The sequence below is a fragment of the Lutra lutra genome, chromosome 4, assembly GCF_902655055.1.
Source record: "Lutra lutra chromosome 4, mLutLut1.2, whole genome shotgun sequence".
Lineage (NCBI taxonomy): Eukaryota > Metazoa > Chordata > Mammalia > Carnivora > Mustelidae > Lutra > Lutra lutra.
The window spans coordinates 103809-124212 of NC_062281.1; the positions used below are offsets into that span (position 1 = coordinate 103809).

General features: G+C 53.6%; 1 protein-coding gene across 12 annotated transcripts; it reads left to right on the forward strand.

The window, feature by feature from the left end:
* The first annotated feature begins 680 nt into the window (after positions 1-680).
* On the forward strand, positions 681-19962 carry ZNF250 (zinc finger protein 250). 12 transcript variants are annotated; one of them, XM_047724693.1, is made up of 7 exons: positions 696-754; positions 2985-3150; positions 7505-7600; positions 7841-7982; positions 8168-8281; positions 8493-8555; positions 17821-19962. In XM_047724693.1, exons 2-7 carry the CDS (start codon positions 3067-3069, stop codon positions 19143-19145), a joined length of 1824 nt encoding a protein of 607 aa, XP_047580649.1. In that variant the 5' UTR covers positions 696-754; positions 2985-3066; the 3' UTR covers positions 19146-19962. The 12 variants fall into 12 exon arrangements, with proteins under 12 accessions (XP_047580653.1, XP_047580658.1, XP_047580649.1 ...); XM_047724694.1 differs by having other exon boundaries at positions 7856-7982; XM_047724698.1 differs by having other exon boundaries at positions 2985-3145.
* Positions 19963-20404: the final 442 nt, after the last annotated feature.

Sequence of the window (20404 nt, forward strand, 5' to 3'; positions counted from 1 at the left end):
AGGGGCGTCCCCCGCACCCCAGCACCCTGTCCGCCTGAGGTCACCGGGCGCCCAATCCCGGGGTTCGCGCATCAGGAGAGGCGACATGGCCCACTCCCCCTCCCGTGCGCGCCCCTCGGGCGTTCCTGTCCGGGCCGCCTGAGGCTCCTCTCCGGGGTTGCCCCCGCGGGACCGCTCACCGCCCTCCCGGGCTCGGGCTTCCAAACGAAGGCCGTCACCGCCGTCACCGCCAGTGCACCGTCACCGCCAGTGCAGGCGGCGGAGCGGGCCCTCAGTGCCACAAGCGACCGCCGCCAGGCCCTAGCCGGGTCCCGGGCCACAGCAACGAGAAGGCACTTTCAGAGGGGGAAATGCCACCCGCTTGAGGCGTTCAGGGGACCGGTGGGGACAGACACCTGAAACCCTCAGCAGCAGCGACGCAAGGCAAGCCGCTGCAGGACCACCCGCAGTGCGGTGCGCGCAAGGCCCGGGCGCGATGTGGCCTCTCTAGGCGCGCGGGAGGTCTCCGCTCTCGGTGGCTCTGGAGCGCGCCGCAGAGCTGTCCGTCAGGAAAATGGCGCCGGCGGGGAAGGCGGGGCCGAGGGCCGTGCTGGGGGCTGTCGCACGCCAGGATTGGTGGCCCGGGGATGTGGGCGGGGACTGAGGAGGCGGGGCCCCCCGGGATTGGCGAATGCGCAGACGAGGCGGGGCGTCCCCTTTGTCTGGGTGCTTTGCGGGCGCCCGTCCCTTCGCGCGTGAGGCTGCGGCGTGGAAGGTGAGTGGGGGATTCGCGTGGGCACAGGCAGGTCGGGACCCCCCCCCCCCTGCCCGCACGGAGGTCGGAACCGGGTCGTCCTCGGGGATAGGGCACTTCCCTGAGGGCGCCGGTTCCTTCGCCGGCGGACGCGCAGCGGCCTCTGCCTCCGCGGACTCCGCTGCGCGACCCAGCCCCCCGCCTTCCGCCACACCCCAGTGCCCGCCTGCGCCTCGCACCCGGGCCTCCCCTGACCCCCAGCCCTCGGCCCCCGCCGCGCCCCGAGCACCGCCCCCCCCACGCTTCCGGGCCCCTCCCTGCGGCCCCCACCCGAGCCCTTGGGCCCCGGCGGCGCCCGGAGCACCGCCCCCCCCACGCTTCCGGGCCCCTCCCTGCGGCCCCGATCTGAGCCCCTGGGCCCTCGCCGCGCCCCGAGCTCCCCCCGCAGGCCGCGGGTCTTCAGACTCCCCCGCCCCCTCCGCCACGCTCCCGGGCCCCGCCCCGCGAACCGCGGGCCCCGCGGGAGCTGCAGGAATTCGGCGGGGAGGACCCGCGCCCGTGCGCGGGGAGGGCGGTCCGTGACCGCGTGTCGCGGGGCTCCCGGAGTCCAGGGCCAGGTGAGAAGCCCGCAGCGCCTCCGCACCTCGCGGTCGGTCGTCGCTCCGCGTCCGAGCGGCGTCGGAGTCTCTGGGCCCAAAAGCACTCGGTGATTCTCCGTCTCTCGTCCGCGCGCTGGGCTTCCCTGTGACTCCGGAGTGGCCGAGACCAGCCTCCTCCGGCCTCTTCGCTGGTGCTTCCCCGGTGGGTCATCGGTTCTCCACGTCTTGATGCAAAACGACGCGCGTCTGGGGACGCGCGAGCTTGCGGGAGAATGTCGGTGAGCGGGGCCGCGGGTCCCCCCGGCTGTGGCACCCGCAGTCCGCGGCTGCGGGGAGGGTGCGCCTTGGGTCGCGCGCCCCGCACCGTCGTCGCGGAGTGTTTGAGTTTCAGCCCCCGGGGCTGGGTGGGGTTGAAACTTCTTGTGCCTTCGTGGCCCCGGGATCGGCCGGTCCCTGCTCTGCTCTGTGTGCGCCGAAAACTCTCCGCAACTGACGTTTGACTCCAGCTACTGCGTTTTGTTCTGGCTGGGGTTTTTGAAGAGATTTCAGCTTTTTTTTTTTTTTTTTTTCCAAGATTTTATTTATTTATTTGACAGAGATCACAAGTAGAGAGGCAGGCGCGGGCGGTGGGGGTGGGAGCAGGATCCCTGCTGAGCAGAGAGACCGATGCGGGGCTCGATCCCAGGACCCCGGGATCATGACCCGAGCTGAAGGCAGAGGCTTAACCCACTGAGCCACCCAGGTGCCCCGAGATTTCAGCTTTTTAATGTTAAAGTATTTAACTCCAAAGGCTTTTGAGCTTTGTTGTTTTAAAGGGCTTTCCCCTTGCCAAGATTATTTTTAAAACAAACCCTTGTTTTTCTCCGGTACTTGTGCAATGTTGGACCCATCTGGAATTTATTTTGGTGCAGGGTGAGAGGAATCCAGCGTCGTTTTTTTTCTCTGCTGTTTCCAACACCACCTATTGAATAATTCATCTTTCCATTGATTTGGGAAACCACCTTTGTCGTGCATTAAATTCGTGCGTGATTTTGGGTCCATTCTGGAATTTGGTGGCTTTGATGTGCATGAGGTCTTGATTTTCGTGCAGCAGATCTGGAAGTCTCTGCCCCCATATTTCTGCTTTTGGTATTTTGCTTAAAAGGCCCTTCCCACCTGAAATAATAAAAACGTATTTGCATTCAAGTTCTTTCTATAAAACGTGATGTAAAACTTCTGCTCTTCATTCATTAGCTTGCCCAGGATTCATTAGACGTGTAGTATTTGATATGAGATGATCTAATTTTTTTCTAGCTTTTTTTTTTTTTTTTTTTTTTTAATCTCTTTGCCTTCCTCTACTTTCTGGGAGAGCTGCTGAACTTCATGCGCAGGCCCAATTCTACTTTTTCTAAAGCATTTAGCTCGTCCTAGCCCCATTTACTGAATCCTGTTTCCTCAGCAGTTTAAATTGCCTCATCTGTTCTCCACTTGTGTATACGGATTTGGCCCTGCTCTGCCCGGTTCCTGTGCACCCCTTTTCATCCAGGCCCACTTGGCTCTTGGGGCACCTTGGTTTTGTGGATACAGTGAGAATTTATATCTCATTTCTGTAGATAAGTTTATTTTAAGCTTGTTTCTTGTGTCATTTGTGATCCTGTGTATTTTCTGACCAGGTCTGCTGGTGTGTAGGAAGCTATGGGTCTGGGCGCGTGATCGTTGGCTGTGGAAGATTGCAGGGTTCTGCTCTGTGTTCACATGTGGCTCAGAGAGGCCTCTTCTGAAGATGCTTCCCCGGCGGAGGGCGCGGGACTCACTCCAGCAAGAAAGCCCGTAGGTGAGGACAGTGAGGACAGGGGAGGAAGATCTTTGGAGCTGCCCAGCCCAGACCAGGGACTGGGGGTGTGCCTGGCCTGGTCTGTCACTGTGGGCAAGGTCTTTGGAAGATAGGCATGCTTGTTCTTCTCCGTCAAGCCCAGGAGGAATTCAATAAGGGCAACAAGTTCCTAAAACTTAGCTTATAAAACAAAGTAATCATAAATAATAAAACATGAAGTTCTGGGGCGCCTGGGTGGCTCAGTGGGTTAAGCCGCTGCCTTCGGCTCAGGTCATGATCCCAGGTCCTGGGTTCGAGCCCCACATCGGGCTTTCTGCCCAGCAGGGAGCCTGCTTCATCCTCTCTCTCTGCCTGCTTCTTTGCCTACTTGTGATTTCTCTCTGTCAAATAAGTAAATAAAATCTTTAAAAAAAAAAAAACAAAAACAAAAACATGAAGTTCTAAGCTCTTTGCGCCTCTGCGGTCCCTTCCTTAGTTGCTGGCCGCTCAGCCGTCAGGAGAGCCAGGGCCTGCTTGGCACAGAATCTCTCTCTGCAGTGTGGCTTCTTTCCCGTGAGGCGTCCAGTGCCGCTGAGAACACTGGTCTGTTCTGGTTTTGTTTGGGTTACTCTCCGCTCCCTGAGGAGAGTTCCAAAAATGAAATTCCTGCATCTGAGGAATGACTGGCTGATGGATGGTTGGGCCTGGTGCAGGCCTCCCCAGGGGGTGCGGTTTGTGCTTGGCCCTGTGTTGGGGGTGGCATGGCCGTCTGAACGGAACTGGGCACGCCCACCTAATCTCCCTTCCTGTCTCAGCTCCCGCGTTGGGGCAACTGGGTGGCTCCATCTGTGAAGTTTCTGACTCTTGATTTTGCCTCAGGTCATGACCTCAGGGTTGTGAGATCGAGGGCTCCGAGCTGAGTGTGGAGCCTGCCCAAGATTCTCCCCACCCCGCCCCCTGCCCCTCCATCCCCTTGTTTAAAAAACAAACGAACAACTCCTGTGTTTTTTCACAGAGCAAAGCCTGGAGGTGGGCATCGGAATCACGGGGGTCGGGGTGGAGGAGAGGGCGGTTCAGGAAGTGCCAGTCCTGTTCACCTGCCCGACAGCTGTCAGCTTTGGGGGCCACAGTGTTTTGCACATCTTTGTGTGCAATCACAGACTTGTTCAAAACTAGTCCGTACCACTTCTTGTATTTGTTCTTTTTCTTCATCGGAATACAGGAATATGTCTTAGTTCCTTTGGGCTGCTCCAGTAAAATACTATAGACTAAGTAGCCTATAAAACAGACGGTTCTCAAGTTCCGCAGGCTGCAGGGTGCCTCCGTGGTCGGGGAGGACCTTTTCGGGTCGCAGACTTCTTGTCGCGTCCCCACACGGCCGAAGGAGTGAGGAAGCTCTGTGAGGTTCTTGTACTGATCCCATTGTGAGGGCTCCAGCCTCATGACCTAAGCATTTCCCAGTGGCCTCACCTCCTAACACTACCCCGCTGGGCGTTAGGATTTCACCATATGCATATTGGAAGGACACAAACCTTCAACCAAAGTAACAAGTATACTGGTGTGTATGCTTGGGCTTGGTAACGTGTGAACGTCATCCTGGGTAGAGACCCTTTGTTTCAGTGCTTTTCTAGGACTGTCCCCTTCCCCTCCACCCACCCCCCGGGAATCTTGCCCTTTGCCTTGTACACCCACCTCCATGCCTCGCTCATACTGACAGCCTGGTTTTTTGAGTTAATCTAACTGAATGAGCCCAGCAGCATCTGACTTCGCAGCCTGCTGCCTCTTGAGGCCTGCAGAGGAGGGGTGTGGGCTCCCTGTTTCCTGGGTGCGGACAAAGCACTCACGCTCCTTGACCCTGGAGGCATTCTTTCTGAAAGAGGACATATGGACATGCTCTCTGCTCCCATGGTCTCATTTATCTACTGGCTGTTTGCCCCAGCTTAACTCTTTCTCAGGGGGTGTGCGACCTGTGTGTGGAGGGACTGTGGCTTGGCAGTGGCACCATCCTTGGGCCTGTGTCCATTCCAGGGGAGTGCCCACTCTGAAATGGTCTGTCCGATTCGTCTACATACTGCCAAGTGGCTTTCCTGAGAAAGAGTGTGAAGTATGGGCTCATAGCTCTTATTTCATTCACTTAATCAGCAAACATTGGGTTGCTGGCTGCTCTGGGACACAAAGGGAGAATCAGGACTGGGAGACAGGCCTTCAAGGTTGGGGGGTCAGGAAGGCCCTCGATGAGAGGATTATGTGCCAAGAACCAGCCAAAGGTCAGGAGCCTCCCTAGCAGAAGGGAAGCCCAGGCAGGGGTTCTGACCAGCCTCGAAGCAGCCGTGAAGGAGCCAGGAAGGGGTTCAAGCCAGCAACAGCCACGGTTCCCACAGTGGGGTTGGGGGTGCACAGGGGAACAGCCCTGCTGCAGCAGGGCCGCGTTCTGGATGTGCTTGGAAGGTGGAGGGGGGCTGTGGAGGAGGAGGGGGAGGAGCGCTCAGACGGCTCATTCTGTTGAGTGTCTGACTCTTGAGGTTGACTCAGGTCATGAGATCAGGCCTTGTGTTGGGCTTCACACCCAACAGGAGACCCAAGGAGGAGTCTCCTTGAAGATTCTTTTGCTCCTTCTTTCCCTCTGCTTGTGCGCGCTCTCCCTCTCTCTTTCTCAAATAAATAAGTCTTTTGAAAAAAGAAGGAAGAAGCCAAGTGCCTCCTCGGGTCAGCCGTACCTGTCTCCAGCACTCACTGGGGAGGTCCTGAATGGTGTTCCCATGGGTGTTTCTTGTTGAATCCCGGCCCAGTTGCAGTGGGGCCTACTCGTACCTGGTTCCCAGGGGACCAGGGCTGGGTTATCCAGAAAGGTCAGAGTCTCATGCAGGTGAGGATTGAGGGAGCAGTGTCCAGGACACCTGGTGGGGACTGAGTTGCGGGAGGACGGGTGACTGACTCTCACAGCTGCCAACAGTGGGTGAGGAGCTGGCCACATGGAGGTGATGGAAGCCCTTGACCAGAGCCGCCTTGGTGGGGGGCGGGTGGAGACCACTCATGGGGAGGCAGCCGGACAAAGGCTTGGGGAAGATGACTGACCATGAACAGTGGCAGGTCTGTGGGCCACTTGGGAGGGTGTGGGTGTCAGAATCACCATCAAGAGGGCAGGGGCAGAGCAGGTGGTGGCAGTGACTTTCTCATGGTTGTTCTGAGACCTGGTGAGTCCCCCCGCCCATTCTTTCAGATTTTATTCTTACCTGTCTCCAGCATTTACTGTTCATATGAATTTAAGGTTAGTGTCACTCTTTTAAGACCCCTATTGGGATCCTAATTAGAGTTCTGTTGCATTGACACAGACACACAGATTTGGTGAGAATGGGCATTCTCAGTGAACAGAGGGATGGAGAGAGGCCAGCCTCTCTCCGCCCCAGTCTCCTCTCCTGTCCCTCGAGGCCGCTGCGGTTGGGAATTCCGTGTGTATATTCCCAGAAGTTGTCCGTGCAAACATACACATACATTTTATATTCTGCGAAGAAAATGGGTTGTGATGCTTCCTGACTTCCTGCCCCCAAGTCGTCCCTTTGAGCAGCCCACAGTGTGAGGCATCCTGTTTGTCACGGTGATCGTGGTGGCCGTGTCCCTCTTGGAGACTCTCTTTGACACTCCAAATAATGTGAGCCCCATCCCCCCATTAGGAGAGCTCTTGGTCGTTCCCTCCCCATTTCTTCCAGTAATTTGAATATGACAGACACCTCAGCTAAACTAGTCCTTTTACGTCCCCAGAACCTGCCCACCCATAGGCCTCCCCAAGGTGCTTAGACCAAATCCCTGGGTGACTCTGGACTTAACCTACCAGAATCAACCATGTGTCACGCCTCCAATGCCAGTCCCTGGTGGAGACACCACCAGGCTGACGGTGCCAGCCTCACTGCAGAGCCAGGGCACAACCAGGGCAGCCTGAGGCACTGACAAGCCACAGGAATCACAGTCGAGTGAATCCCGAAGGACCTGGGGTGGGCTGCCCCAAGAGTACGGACCTCACACAACACCACACGTTCTCAGCCTGTCTTCCCTGGAGATTATCTCTGGAGGCAGCCTGGCCTGGCACCAGCCCTTCTGTGTGGACTGTGGGCCTGAGCAGATGGCGCCGAGTCCTTGTTAGCTCCCCAGCTGACCATGAGGACCCCAGGGTCTGGAGAACAAAACCTTCTGGCTGGAGCCTTGGGGTACACAGGTGTCCCCAGGCATCTGAGGCGGGATTGTTCCTGGGCTCACAGAGTCCAGGGACCATTGTTCCTGAATTGTGGAGTAAGAATTGGCGGGGGGGGGGGGGGGGGGTTGGACTCCCAGAACTAGGGTCTGTGAAGGCAAGGCTGGGCCCCTCATGTACTCCCTCTTCCTCAGCCCCACAGGCTCCTCGGACTTCCATCTTCCTTGGAAACCTCAGGCGGTCCAGCCATGGCAGCGGCCAGGCTCCTGCCGCCACCAGCAGCACCCCAGGTGAGCTGCCCTCGAGGCCTGTGCAGCACCTCTGGGCTCCCTCACAGCCCTCCTATGCCCAGGGCTCCAGGTGGTCACCTAAGTGTCACTGCATCTGAACCCTGTGGCTTCTTCCTGTTACACGCCCCCATCCCCCACCCTTCCCCCGCCAAGCTGTTCACATGTGTTTCCCCTACCAAGGGTATCTCCACTTGCATCCACTCCATCTCAGATGTGGAGACTTAGTCCAACCTGCAGCAGCCCCTGTCATTCCAGGCCAAGGTGACCTTTGAGGATGTGGCCGTGCTCCTCTCCCAGGAGGAATGGGACCGCCTGGGCCCTGCTCAGCGGGGCCTCTACCGACACGTGATGATGGAGACCTATGGGAACGTGGTATCGCTAGGTATGGCCCCTCAGCAGGCCTCTTCTGTGTCTGTGTGCTCGGCCAGGGGTGGGGGCCCTGTGGTGGGTGCTCTAGAGGAATGGCAGTCCTGTCTGTCATGCCTGCAGGTCACTCGGGTGGGGTGGGGTGGGGTGCGGGTGTTCACAGATACTGTGTTGACAAAAGGCCTTCCCTCCCATGAGCAGGACTTCCAGGATCAAAGCCCAATGTGATCTCTCAGCTGGAGCGAGGCGAAGAGCCATGGGTCCTGGACGGGCAAGGGGCTGAGGAGACTAGGGGCCTGGGAAGTGGCCGGTCAGGTGAGTGAAATGAGCTGGCCCTCCTTCCCTTGGGGTTAGTCAGTTCCCAGTGGCTGTGGGCACTGACAGGTGACAGACAGCAGGAGTAACGTCCAGCCTCTTCTGGCAGAGGCTTAACACAATGAATTGCACTTACGTTGTAACGGCAGATGGAAAGTTCCTACTCTCGAGAAGTGTTTTGTTTCCCTTCAGCGCTCTTTTCCTTTTGCAGACAGCTACAGGCATGACCACATGACAGCTCGTATGCGACAAGACCACTCGCCCTGTCCATGGGGTAGGTGTGTGTCTCATCGTTCTGACCCACACAGTCCCGCAGGTATTCATGCTCACCATTCACCAGAGTATGTTCCAACTTTGGGGAGGGGTTTTCTAAATTAAAAATCTGTTTCAGTGGAAGTGTTTTTCTCCCTTTGTCTTGTCACATGTAAAACACTCTTCCCTAGTCTGTGCTTGAATCTGAAGCCACCATTCTGAACGTGAGGGCTCTGCTGAGGCTCCCACGCCACGCGGGCACAGGGCGGCCTGGCACTGACAGCAGCCTGAGTCTGTCTGTGAGCAGGAAAGTTCGGTCATGCGTGGGTGTGAGGACACGGAACATTGAGTGAGTGACCTCCCGTACAGTTATTTTTTAACTTTTTAAGGTCATCTTGCTCATCTTGTTACTTTGGCGTCAGGGAAGAAACTACCTATTCAGGAAACTTCAAACAGTAGAAACGGTACTTTTCAGTGCAAATGGGCAATTGTTTCTTTGGCTTACTAGCTTTATGCTATGATGATGAGGCTTTAGAAGTCAAAAAGCAACTAAAGTGTGTTTCCCTGTTTAAAAAACACATAGTATAACTTTTAAAAGTAAGATGTAAAATAACCTTTTAAAAGTAAGGGCACTTGGGTGGCTCAGTCATTAACCTCTGCCTTCAGTTCACATCATGATCCCAGGGTCCTGGGATCAAACCCCACATCAGGCTCCCTGCTCCACAGGAGGCCTGCTTCTCCCTCTCCCACTCCCCCTGCTTGTGTTCCCTCTCTCACTGTGTGTCTCTCTCTCTCTTTGTCAAATAAATAAGTAAAATCTTTTAAATAAATAAATAACAATAAATTAAAAATAAAAATAAGATGTATAAAAAATGTTATCAGATAGAGGACAGTAAACTCAGATTTTTTAAATGAAGAACCTATTAGTGTTACCATTTTATAACTATATACACCCAATAATTGTTCTGAAGAGAATAAAACATACAGAAATAATCCGGTAATAAAAGTGGGCACACAACTTGAACAGGTTCTGATAGAGGAGAAAGCCAAAGGGCCATTAAATGTGAGAACATGCTCGGCTTCATTATTCATCAATAAAATGGAGATCAAAACCATTCTGATTCACCATGTTATACCTTCAGAATGAAAAAAGGAGGGGGGACAGAATGGGACTGTCGAGTTTGGGTGAAGCCGTAAGGCAGCTAATGAGGGTGTAAATGTTGTGCACACTCCCTTTAGAAACCCGTTTGGCATTCTCTAATGAAGGTGAAAATACAGGTCCCTATGTCAGTGCTCTGCTCTGGTGTGCACAGCGAGGCTGTTCGTGTGTGAGCACCGAGAAACATACATATGAGTCTTCATAGAGGCATGCAAAATTGGGAGTGACCCAAATCTCCACCAGCAGTAAAATAGATGAATAAACTTTGATGTTTTAATTAAAAAAAAAATCATAATGAAAATGGTTTAATAACTACTTTGGAACAGTGTGATGAATCAGGAACATAGTGTTGGGAGAGGAAAGCAAATTAAAGAAGACCAGGTACTATGAAATTATAAAAATCTCATAAATATGCCTAATTAAGTTATTGGTTAGAGATACAAATTCCTAAGGTAAAGCTATTTAAAAAAACAAAACACAAAGGCCTCTACTTCGGCCAGAATGGGAGTAAACAGAGATGGGAGTTACCCCCTCAATTGAAACAACCTAAAAACAACAAGATCCGTGAAACCACAGCTCTCAAGGTGTTGGGCATCTTTCTCTCAGTGGATGTCAGTCAGTGAAGGAAATTAACCCCCGAGAGACAAGAAACAAAGGGTTGATCCCTACAACTGCTCTCAGCTTAAAGCTTGGAGAAGATCACAGTGTGGGGAGAGGAAGACTGGGAGAGCCCAGTGGTCTCCCAGACTTGAGAACACATAGCCAGGAGACCAGAGACACCAGGGAGGCTAGGAGTCCCACAGAAGCGTCCATCTGACAAAGAGAACTCTGGAGATCTGTAGGAAGACCCCTCGAGTATTAGCACTAGCAAGGAAACAGTCCAGTGCCAGGAAAGAGCCCCCTCTTTAGAAGGAGGAGCAGCTACAGTAGTCAGGATTTAAGATGGTCTTCACAATAGAATGAACGTTTGTGCCCCTCTCCTGTTCATCTGTTGGAGCTCTAAACCCCAGTGTGAATGTATTAGTGACAAACCCTTGATAGAGGTAATTAAGGTTGAGTGAGATCACACGGCTAGGGCCTTGATTTGTTAGGGTTCGTGTCTTCATAAGAAGAGGAAGAGAGATCAGAGCTCTCTTTCTTGGCACACAGAGCTTCCCAGATCCCTGCCCCATGGGGTCCGCGTCCTACCTGCATAATCCCAGGATTGTGAACGTGGCTTTTATTTCTATGATTATGTTACATTAAGCTTTTGCTTTTAAGTAATGGGGAGCCCTTTAAATATGGGTCCGGAGGTCAGAGACAGAAGTCAGATTCAGGAATGGAAAGGATTTGATGCATCATTGCCGCCTTGAAGGTGAAACGGCCACATGGCAGGGAATGCAGTTAGCAGTTAGGAGCCGAGAGTGGCAAAGAAACAGTCACCTTAGTCCCATAGCTACAAGGGGCTAAATTTTGACAACAGTAAGAATGAGCTTTGAGGTACATTTATTGCCTGAGCCTCCACACAAGAATTCAGACTAACACTTTATTTCAGCCTTGTGATACACTGAGCAGAGAACTCTGTGCTATAGGACTAGAGAACTATAGGCTAGTACTTAGAGTGTCCAGCGCTCACACAAGGCTGGGAATGCTGTCTGCTCCCAGCAGTGAGGGCGGGAAACCTGTAGCTCACAGGGTTATCAGAGAGCTAACTAGTGGGGGAAAGTGCCCTGAGCACTACTCTGGTCTGATCCGACAAAGGTGAAAGGCAAGGACTGGACATGCTACTTTGAAGTAACTTAACCAAGGATACTTGAGCTCTAGAGTTTTTTTTCTTTTCTTTTTTTAAAGTATTTATTTACTTTAGGGGTGCCTGGGTGGCTCAGTTGCTAAGCGTCTGCCTTCGGCTCAGGTCATGCATGATCCCAGGGTCCTGGGATCGAGCCCTACATTGGGCTCTCTGCTCAGCAGGAAACCTGCTTCTCCCTCTCCCTCTGCTGCTCCCCTGCTTGTGTTCTGTCTCTCTGTGTCTCTCTGTGAAGTAAATAAATAAAATCTTTTTAAAAAATAATTTTTAGAGGAAGAGCAGGGAGAGAGAAACTCAGACTCCATACTGAGCAGAGAGCCCAATATGGGACTCATTCTCACGACCCAGAGATCATGACCTGAGCCAAAACCAAGAGTCAGATGCTTAACCAACAGCCCCACCCAGGCTCCCTAAGCTCAAGAAATAGGGGCACCTTGGTGGCTTGGTGGGTTGAGCCTCTGCCTTCAGCTTGGGTCATGGTCTCAGGTCCTGGGATTGAGCCCCACGTCGGGCTCTCTGCTTGGTGGGGAGCCTGCTTCCTCTTCTCTCTCTCTGCCTGCTTGTGATCTCTCTCTCTGTCCAAAAAAAAAATAATAATAAATAAATATATATATATATATATCTCCAGCCCCAGGGCACCTGCGTGGCTCAGTCATTAAGTGTCTGCTTTTGGCTCAGGTCCTGATCTCAGGGTCCTGGGATAGAGCCCCATATCGGGCTCTCTGCTCAGCAGGGAGCCTGCTCCCTCTCCCTCTGCCACTCCTGCTTGTGCTCTCTCTCTCTCTTCTCTGCCAAATAAATAAATAAAATCATTTAAAAAATATATCCAGCATCAAACAAGGTAAAATTTGTAACATCTGATATCAAATAAAAAGTTACCAGACATCCAAAGAAGGAAGAAAACACAACTATGGGCTCCTGGGTGGTTCAGTGGGTTAAGCCTCTGCCTTCGGCTTGGGTCATGGTCTCAGGGTCCTGGGATCGAGCCCCACGTTGGGCTCTCTGCTCAGCGGGAGCCTGCTTCCTCCCCCCTCTCTCTGCCTGCCTCTGCCTACTTGTGATCTCTCTCTGTCAAATAAAATCTTAAAAAACACACACATACACAACCATAATTAGAAGAAAAAAACAGTCCTATTAAGCTGACCAAAAATGACATCAGTGATAGAAGACAAGGATATTAAAACAAAGAATTTATTCCATGTGTTCAAGGTCTAGAGGGAATACTGAGCATATTAAGTAGGAGCATGGAAGATTTGTGAAAGACCCATTTCTGATTTCTAAAGATGAAAACAGTGTCTGAGATGAAGAGTTCAATGGGTAAAATTAGTGGCAGATTAGACATTGCATAAGAAAAGATTAGTGAGGAACAGCTGGGTGGCTCAGTCTGTTGGGTGTATTCAGCTCAGGTCAGGATCCCAGAATCCTGGGATAGAGTCCCGCATCAGGCTCCCTGCTCATTGGGGAATCTGCTTCTCCCTCTCCCCTCCCCCTTCCCGTGCTCGCTCACTCTCTCTCTGACAAATAAATAAAATCTTTTTAAAAAAAGATTAGTGAAAACAAAGTCATTTAGAAAGTCCTGAAACAGAAGAAAAAAAAGACTACAGGGTATCAGTGAGCTGGGGGACAGTCTGAAATGACCTAATGTATAGCTGAAGCCAGCAAAGCAGGGATAGGGGGTTAGAGAAAATATTCTAAGAAATGATGGTTGAAATTTTTCCAAATTTGATGAAAAGTATAAACTGACAGATCTGACTCTGCGCCTCTACACGATAAAATTACACTGAACTACATCATAATCAAAAGAAGTATTATAACTAAGAAGCCAAGAAAGGAGATCAAATAGAATCATGAAAAGTAACAATTTTTTTTAAAGGAGAAGGAAGAGGTCATGAACCACGATGTTTAGTGGCTGCTCTAGGGCTTACAGTACACGTCTCCAGCCACCCAGTACCTTCAGACGATGTTAACGCCATTTCACAGTAGCGTAAGACTTAGAACTGTGCACTAGATGGGTCTGCTTAGACCGCCGTAACAAAAGGTCATTGACAGTGACTAAACATCAGAAATTTTATTCTCACAGCTCTGGAGGCTGGAAGTCTGAGACAAAACCGCAGTTGGCTTTGGCTGAGGGCTTTCTTCCTGACTGGCAGACAGCAGCTTTCTGGTGCTCACATGGCCCCTTTCTGGGCCTGTGCATGCCTGGGGCAGGGGAGGTGGGAAGTGAGTAAGCTCCCTGGTGTCTCTTTTTGGGCACTAACCCCATCATGGGGGTTCCATCCTTGTGACCTCGTATAGCCCTGATCACCTCCCAAAGGCCCAACCAAATATCACATGGGGTCTTAGGGCTTCAACGTGTAAATTGGGGGTGGGGGACACAACATTTAATCCATTAAAACAGCCCTCTGTTTCTTCCTGGATAATTTCTGTTGGCCCATTTTCAAGCTCACTGGATTGGGCCCACTGATGAGCACAGTAGAGGCGTTCTTGTGTGGCTGTGTTTTTCTACATCGAGCATTTCCAGTTGGACTCTTACAGTGTCTGTCTGCTGAAACCCCCCATCTGATCATTCACATCGTTCCAACATACGGGTCATCTCTAATTCTAGTTCCGTTGATCACTTGGTCTCTGATTCTGCGTGTGTGTCATCTTTCTCTTGGGTGTCTCCTAACTTTTTATCAAGTGTCAGCTATCAATTAGGACAGTAGAGATAGAGGTGAGTCGTCTATCTGCAAACAGAACCTGACCTGCTGGGCTGATAGTGTGACAGCCTGAGTCTAGTCAGGGCTCGGGCTGGGCTCTGTTCTTCCCAGAGTGGCCTTCAGCACACCACTGAGACTCCTGGGAGACTCTCCGTCTCCCAGGTGTGCCCACGAGAGAGGGTTTTCTTCCATGCTCTCGCCCCCACCCAAGCAGTAGTACGCAGTGGCTGGTTACTCGGGGCTTGCCTTCGGGCCAGGGGCTGGGGCAAACGAGAGGGTGCGCCACTGTTGTGTCCCTGGGTCGCAGCCCTTCCCTTAGTTGAAGCGGACTTCAACCTGCTGGGCTCTTGATCATTTCCTGCCCCTCCCTCAGGAGTAGAACATCCTTTTCATTACCCTTCCCAGCCATTAGAATTCTTCTCTGTGCCCGAAAATGAGAAGCTTGTTTTCTCTCGCACAGGGACGTGGCAGTGTTTGCTTTGCGGAGAAGGGTTCAGGTGGGTCCGCAGGAGGCGTCCTCTGGACCTGCCCCCAGGGAGAAGCCCATAGTCAGGAGCCCTGCATCTGCGGTTCTTTGGAAGTTCGCTGTTTTAGCCAGGGGCTTCTTCCTTGCTTGGGTGGCGGCCTGTCTTCCATCTTGCTCTTACCTCTCATCCGGGCACCTCAGCGCAGGTGTCTGCCCGTGCAGGCACCTGTCTCTCCTTAGGTTCAGGTCACTTGGTTGCCATCATGACCCCAGCTGTGTGATAGATTCGAGAAAGTTACGATTTTATAGATTACCTGACATTTTCTTGCTGTTAGGGAGGCAGTGATACTCTTTCCGGCTTTTTTCCTCCTGGGGCATTCTAGTCATATGTAATTAATAATTAGTACAGTAACATCGCTTTACATAATATATAATAGTAGTGATATTAACAGTAAAAGGGACATGGGAAATGTAACTGGGTTGGCCAGTGTATCCACTTGACTTTCTGTGTCAGACTGTGCGCTTCTGTTGGTCATGGTGAGGAGTCATCCCGTGTCACTGATGAGCAGGCAGGGCTGGGCAAGACAGACATGGGACAATAAGCTTCCCAGGGCGCCTGGGTGCCGCGGTCAGTTAAGCATCTGACTCTTGGTTTCAGCTCAGGTCACAATCTCATGGGTCTTGGGATCGAGCCCTGCATCAGGCTCTGGGCTCAGCATGGAGTCTGCTTGTGACTCTCTCTCCCTCTCCCTTTGCTCCTCGTCCTCTCTCTCCCTCTCTCTCTCAAAAATTAAAAGATTTAAAAAAAAAAAAAAAGGTAAGCTGTCACATGCTGGTCTGACGGTAGGAACTAGGGGTTTGAACACTGATGGGGAAAGAGAAAGATAAGGAATCAAAAAAGAGATGTGGATCCTGAAGCCCACCAGCCAGGAGAAGTTGGGGCTTATTCTGGGAGGAAGGAGCCAAGTTCTCTGTTGGACTCCTGACATGGATGTGCGGGTGGGCCGTCTAGATGGCAAGGTTAGCAGAGCCCCCACCTGAGCCTGGAGAGCACTGGGAGGTGGAGGGGTCGGTGTCCGTGTCTAGAGTGCAGCTGAATCTCGGGGTGGGTACAGAGAGCCCGTTCGTCAAGCCTGGAGTGGGACTCGAGCCTCTATAGGAGCCCCTCACTCAGGGGAGTCTCCCAACTTCCCACTCCTGCCTCCTCTCAGATGACCCTCTGCTGAGGGTCTGCTTCCATCTGGCTGCCACCAACTTATGCAAGAAGCTTAAGCATTTGGTAAGTCCCCCCCCCCCCGTCCCCCGTCCCCGCCAAGGTAATCGAGCTGCCAAAAGGCAACACAGATCAAAACAAGCATATTTTGTTTATTGACCACCTTGGCCCAAATCTTTCTCTGAACCCCAGCCAGAACTGCATTACGGCCCATTATGTAGCATTTGTCTTCCCGGACCAAATCATGAACTAATTAGTGAAGCTTGTATCTCAGTATGCTGTTACCAGCAAGGTGTGGGGAACTTGACAGTATCCTAGTCTAGATAAGACAGTTGGAAAACAACTGGGTGCTGTTCCGCTTTCTAATAAAGAACCACAGAATGAGACGTACTCGCCACCAGATGGAGGCGAAGGACCACCACGGGCCCCCATCCTGGGAACGGCCTCTGAGCACGAGGGAGCGGAGCACATACGGCTCTCTGAGCTGGGAACGCCCAGGTCTTGCCCCGTGAACCAGGGAAGTAAGTTCTGGAGAGAAGTGGGGAGCGAAGAAGGGGGAGCTGGAGTCCCACACGTGTGCCCATTTGGGCGCCGTCTTAGCTCGTGGTCTCGAGATGGCTGGGTCAACGTCTACATTGCCCTCAGGGCTGCAGGCCCCTCGACACCTGTTGTAGACCCTGATTGCGTCTGCGAGAATTCTCAGCCATCCTCTGCCGGGAGGCTTCTCATTCCGGAATGACCCTCAAGTGCGCCCGTTTTTAATGCTGTTCCTGGCCGAGGTCTTTGGGAAGCTGGGGGTGGGGGCTGGGTGTTTGGAGGTGGCCTCCTAGGCTGCAGGGCGAAGATTGGTCACTAGAGGGCCCACAGGAGGCCTGGCCGCAGGCCCACAGTCAGGCTCTTGCTTCTGGCCCTGACATGGTATTGGCGCCACCTGTTTGGGGTCCTTGGTAAGGACCACTCCATGAGCACAGTCTCGTCCTCCCACAACAGCCCTAAGGTCACTTGTGAAGTCTTGGTCCTTCCCTGACTGGCATCTTGTCATCTCAATGGCTTGTTCTCCAAGATGTGAAACACTTGTTCTCAGGGGTGCCTGGCTGGCTCAGACGTTAGAGTACACAGGTTTTGATCTCAGGGTCATGAGTTCAAGACCCATACTGGGTGTAGACCTCCCCAAGGGGGGGAAAAAATTTTTGGAAGCCACCCTGTCCTCCCCCACTCACACCGCAGAGAGTCCCCAACCTGGCATTAAAAACAGCTACCGGAGCCTTCTCTGCAGTGCTCACTGCTGCTCTGCAGGCCACATTCCAGCCTAGACTGGCAAGACTCCCATTGTGTCTCTCCTCGGGCTTCCCGGTGCATTCTCTGCAGAGAGGAGGTCACACTTCCCCACGCATGAGTCCTAGGGCCCTGTGTGTGTTGGACACGCACGTCTACCAGCTCCACCTGCCCTCGTGTCACTGTCTGCCCAATAAGAGTTCCTGCGGTCCCAGGTGGGGTTGCGGTTTGATGATGGCTTCTGGAAGCTCTGTATGTCAAGACTCTAGGGTGGGGCTCCTGAGTGGCTCAGTGGGTTAAGCATTTGCCTCCCGCTGCAGTCACGAGTCCCGCGAGTCCCGCATCGGGCTCCCTGCTCAGCAGGGAGTCTGCCTCTGTCCCTCTCTCCGCTTGTTCTCAAATACAGAAAATCTTAGAAAACAGAGACCACAGGGAGAGTGGGACTCGAGCAGTAATGGCCTGTCACCTGCCGCTGTGTGCCTCATGTCCTTTCACACCCATCTTCAACTGCCCTGTCTGCCTGGGCGCGTTTCTAGTTACTGGACACAGTTGTGAGTTTTCTCCCCGACGGCAGCTCACGGGACCGTGTGCATTCAGGGACCACAGCCTGGGGGCCACCTCTAGGGACACGTGCTCTGCTGTTTTGAGTAGGTGGGCAGTTAACTTTTACTTTGGGTTTGTTGTTTCAGAGCATGAGAACAAGGGAGAGAACCCGAAGAGGGATTTGAGTCTGAAGCCGTTTCTTTCAGAGGAAGGATCCTCGGTTCTGGGGGGAGCACCCTCAGGCCAGCCTGATCACAGACCTTACAGAGCCGAGCAGAGCTGCCCTGTGAGCGCAAGCCCCGGCGGCCCGCCTGGCGCTCAGGTCCCCAGGCGGAGTGTGCCTGCCCCCCCGCAGCAGGGTGTCCCCGGCGGGGAGAGACCCTACAAGTGCACCGAGTGCGGGAAATGCTTCGGCCGCAGCTCCCATCTGCTGCAGCACCAGCGAACCCACACCGGGGAGAAGCCCTACGTGTGCGGCGTGTGCGGGAAGGCCTTTAGCCAGAGCTCCGTCCTCAGCAAGCACCGGAGAATCCACACGGGCGAGAAGCCCTACGAGTGCAACGAGTGCGGGAAGGCCTTCCGCGTGAGCTCGGACCTGGCGCAGCACCACAAGATCCACACGGGCGAGAAGCCGCACGAGTGTCTGGAGTGCAGGAAGGCGTTCACGCAGCTCTCGCACCTCATCCAGCACCAGCGCATCCACACGGGCGAGCGGCCGTACGTGTGCCCGCTGTGCGGCAAGGCCTTCAACCACAGCACGGTGCTGCGCAGCCACCAGCGCGTGCACACGGGCGAGAAGCCGCACGAGTGCGCGCAGTGCGGCCGCGCCTTCAGCGTCAAGCGCACGCTCCTGCAGCACCAGCGCGTGCACACGGGCGAGAAGCCCTACACGTGCAGCGAGTGCGGCCGCGCCTTCAGCGACCGCTCGGTGCTTATCCAGCACCACAACGTGCACACGGGCGAGAAGCCGTACGAGTGCGGCGAGTGCGGCAAGGCCTTCAGCCACCGCTCGACGCTCATGAACCACGAGCGCATCCACACGGAGGAGAAGCCGTACGGCTGCTACGCGTGCGGCAAGGCCTTCGTGCAGCACTCGCACCTGACGCAGCACCAGCGCGTGCACACGGGCGAGAAGCCCTACGTGTGCGGCGAGTGCGGGCACGCGTTCAGTGCGCGGCGCTCGCTGGTGCAGCACGAGCGCATCCACACGGGCGAGCGGCCGTTCCGCTGCGCGCAGTGCGGCAAGGCCTTCAGCCTCAAGGCCACGCTGATCGTGCACCTGCGGACGCACACGGGCGAGCGGCCCTACGAGTGCAGCCGCTGCGGCAAGGCCTTCAGCCAGTACTCGGTGCTCATCCAGCACCAGCGCATCCACACGGGCGAGCGGCCCTACGAGTGCGCCGAGTGCGGCCGCGCCTTCAACCAGCACGGCCACCTGATCCAGCACCAGAAGGTGCACGCGAAGCTCTGAGCCCCCGGGCCCCCGCGCGGGACGGGCTGCCGGCGGCTCCACCCCGGGGAGCCCCGAAGAGCGGGCCCGGGCAAGGCGGGCGGAGGAGCCGGAGGGAGCCTGTCGCGGCCCTCGTGGGTGCGGGCCCGGGCGACGGGAGAGCGTGAGGCTCAGGCCGCAGCAGCACGTTCCCGCCTCTGAGTAAAGTTCGCGCTTCCAACAGGACATGCCTTTTCTAAAGACAACTGTTGCTCTAACTACTGCACGTAAGTTTGGGTTATTTGCACTATTGTTAGACCACTGCAGTGTTGTGTGGATGAAGAGATGGCTGTCAAGCATCACCGTGTAATACGGCTGGAAACCCTACGTGTGTGCAACCACTTGTTTTGTGTGAACAAAGGAAACAGGCTAAGGATGAATTAGGGAGAAATGATGTGAACTCAGAAAACGTTTCAGCTGGTGTCTGAACTTTATTCCAGATCAGAAGGAATGTCCTAAGTGAAAATTCAACTCAGAAATGGATGTTTGCCTCAAAACCTAGCCTTATGACTTACAGACCTTATGCCCTGGAGATCGTGGGATGTCTGGGGCCTCCAGACCCTGTGTGGGTTGGAGGGGAGCTCTGCACTCAGAGCCCAGACCTCATAGCCACTGTGTTACTCAAAAGACAGTTCTTTGGTACATATTTTTAAAACCTAAAATTATCAAATTCAAATTGCTTTTTTATTATCTGAAATTTCCATTCCTATATTGAGGGTTTTTTTTTATTTTTTACTCCTGATTGCAAAAGTGTCTAGTATCCATTTTCATATACTGTAATGAATCTGTTTATTCATAATTTTTTAAGGATCTTATTTATTTATTTGACAGAGATCACGAGTAGGCAGAGAGGCAGGCAGAGAGAGAGGGGGAAGCAGGCTCCCCGCTGAGCAGAGAGCCCGATGCAGGGCTTGATCCCAGGACTCTGAGATCATGACCTGAGCCAAATGCGGAAGCTTAACCCACTGAGCCACCCAGGCGCCCTTATTCATAATTTTTTTTCATAATTTTTTAAAAGATTTTATTTATCTGACAGAGATCACAAGCAAGCAGAGAGGCAGGCAGAGAGAGGGGGAGGAAGCAGCTCCCCGCTGAGCAGAGAGCCCGATGCGGGGCTCGATCCCAGGACCCTGGGATCATGACCTGAGCCGAAGGCAGAGGCTTTAACCCACTGAGCCACCCAGACACCCCTTCATAATTTTTAAAAAACATTTTATTTATCTGACAGAGGCAGCGAGAGA

What these genes read in the sequence shown, in the direction of transcription:
- ZNF250 (XM_047724693.1), top strand. Translation starts at nt 3,067, where the DNA reads ATGTGGCTCAGAGAGGCCTCTTCTGAAGATGCTTCCCCGGCGGAGGGC. An exon ending in TGGGAACGTGGTATCGCTAG is followed by an intron (nt 7,983 to 8,167) that starts GTATGGCCCCTC and finishes TCCCATGAGCAG; the next exon opens with GACTTCCAGGATCAAAGCCC. An exon ending in CCTGGGAAGTGGCCGGTCAG is followed by an intron (nt 8,282 to 8,492) that starts GTGAGTGAAATG and finishes TTCCTTTTGCAG; the next exon opens with ACAGCTACAGGCATGACCAC.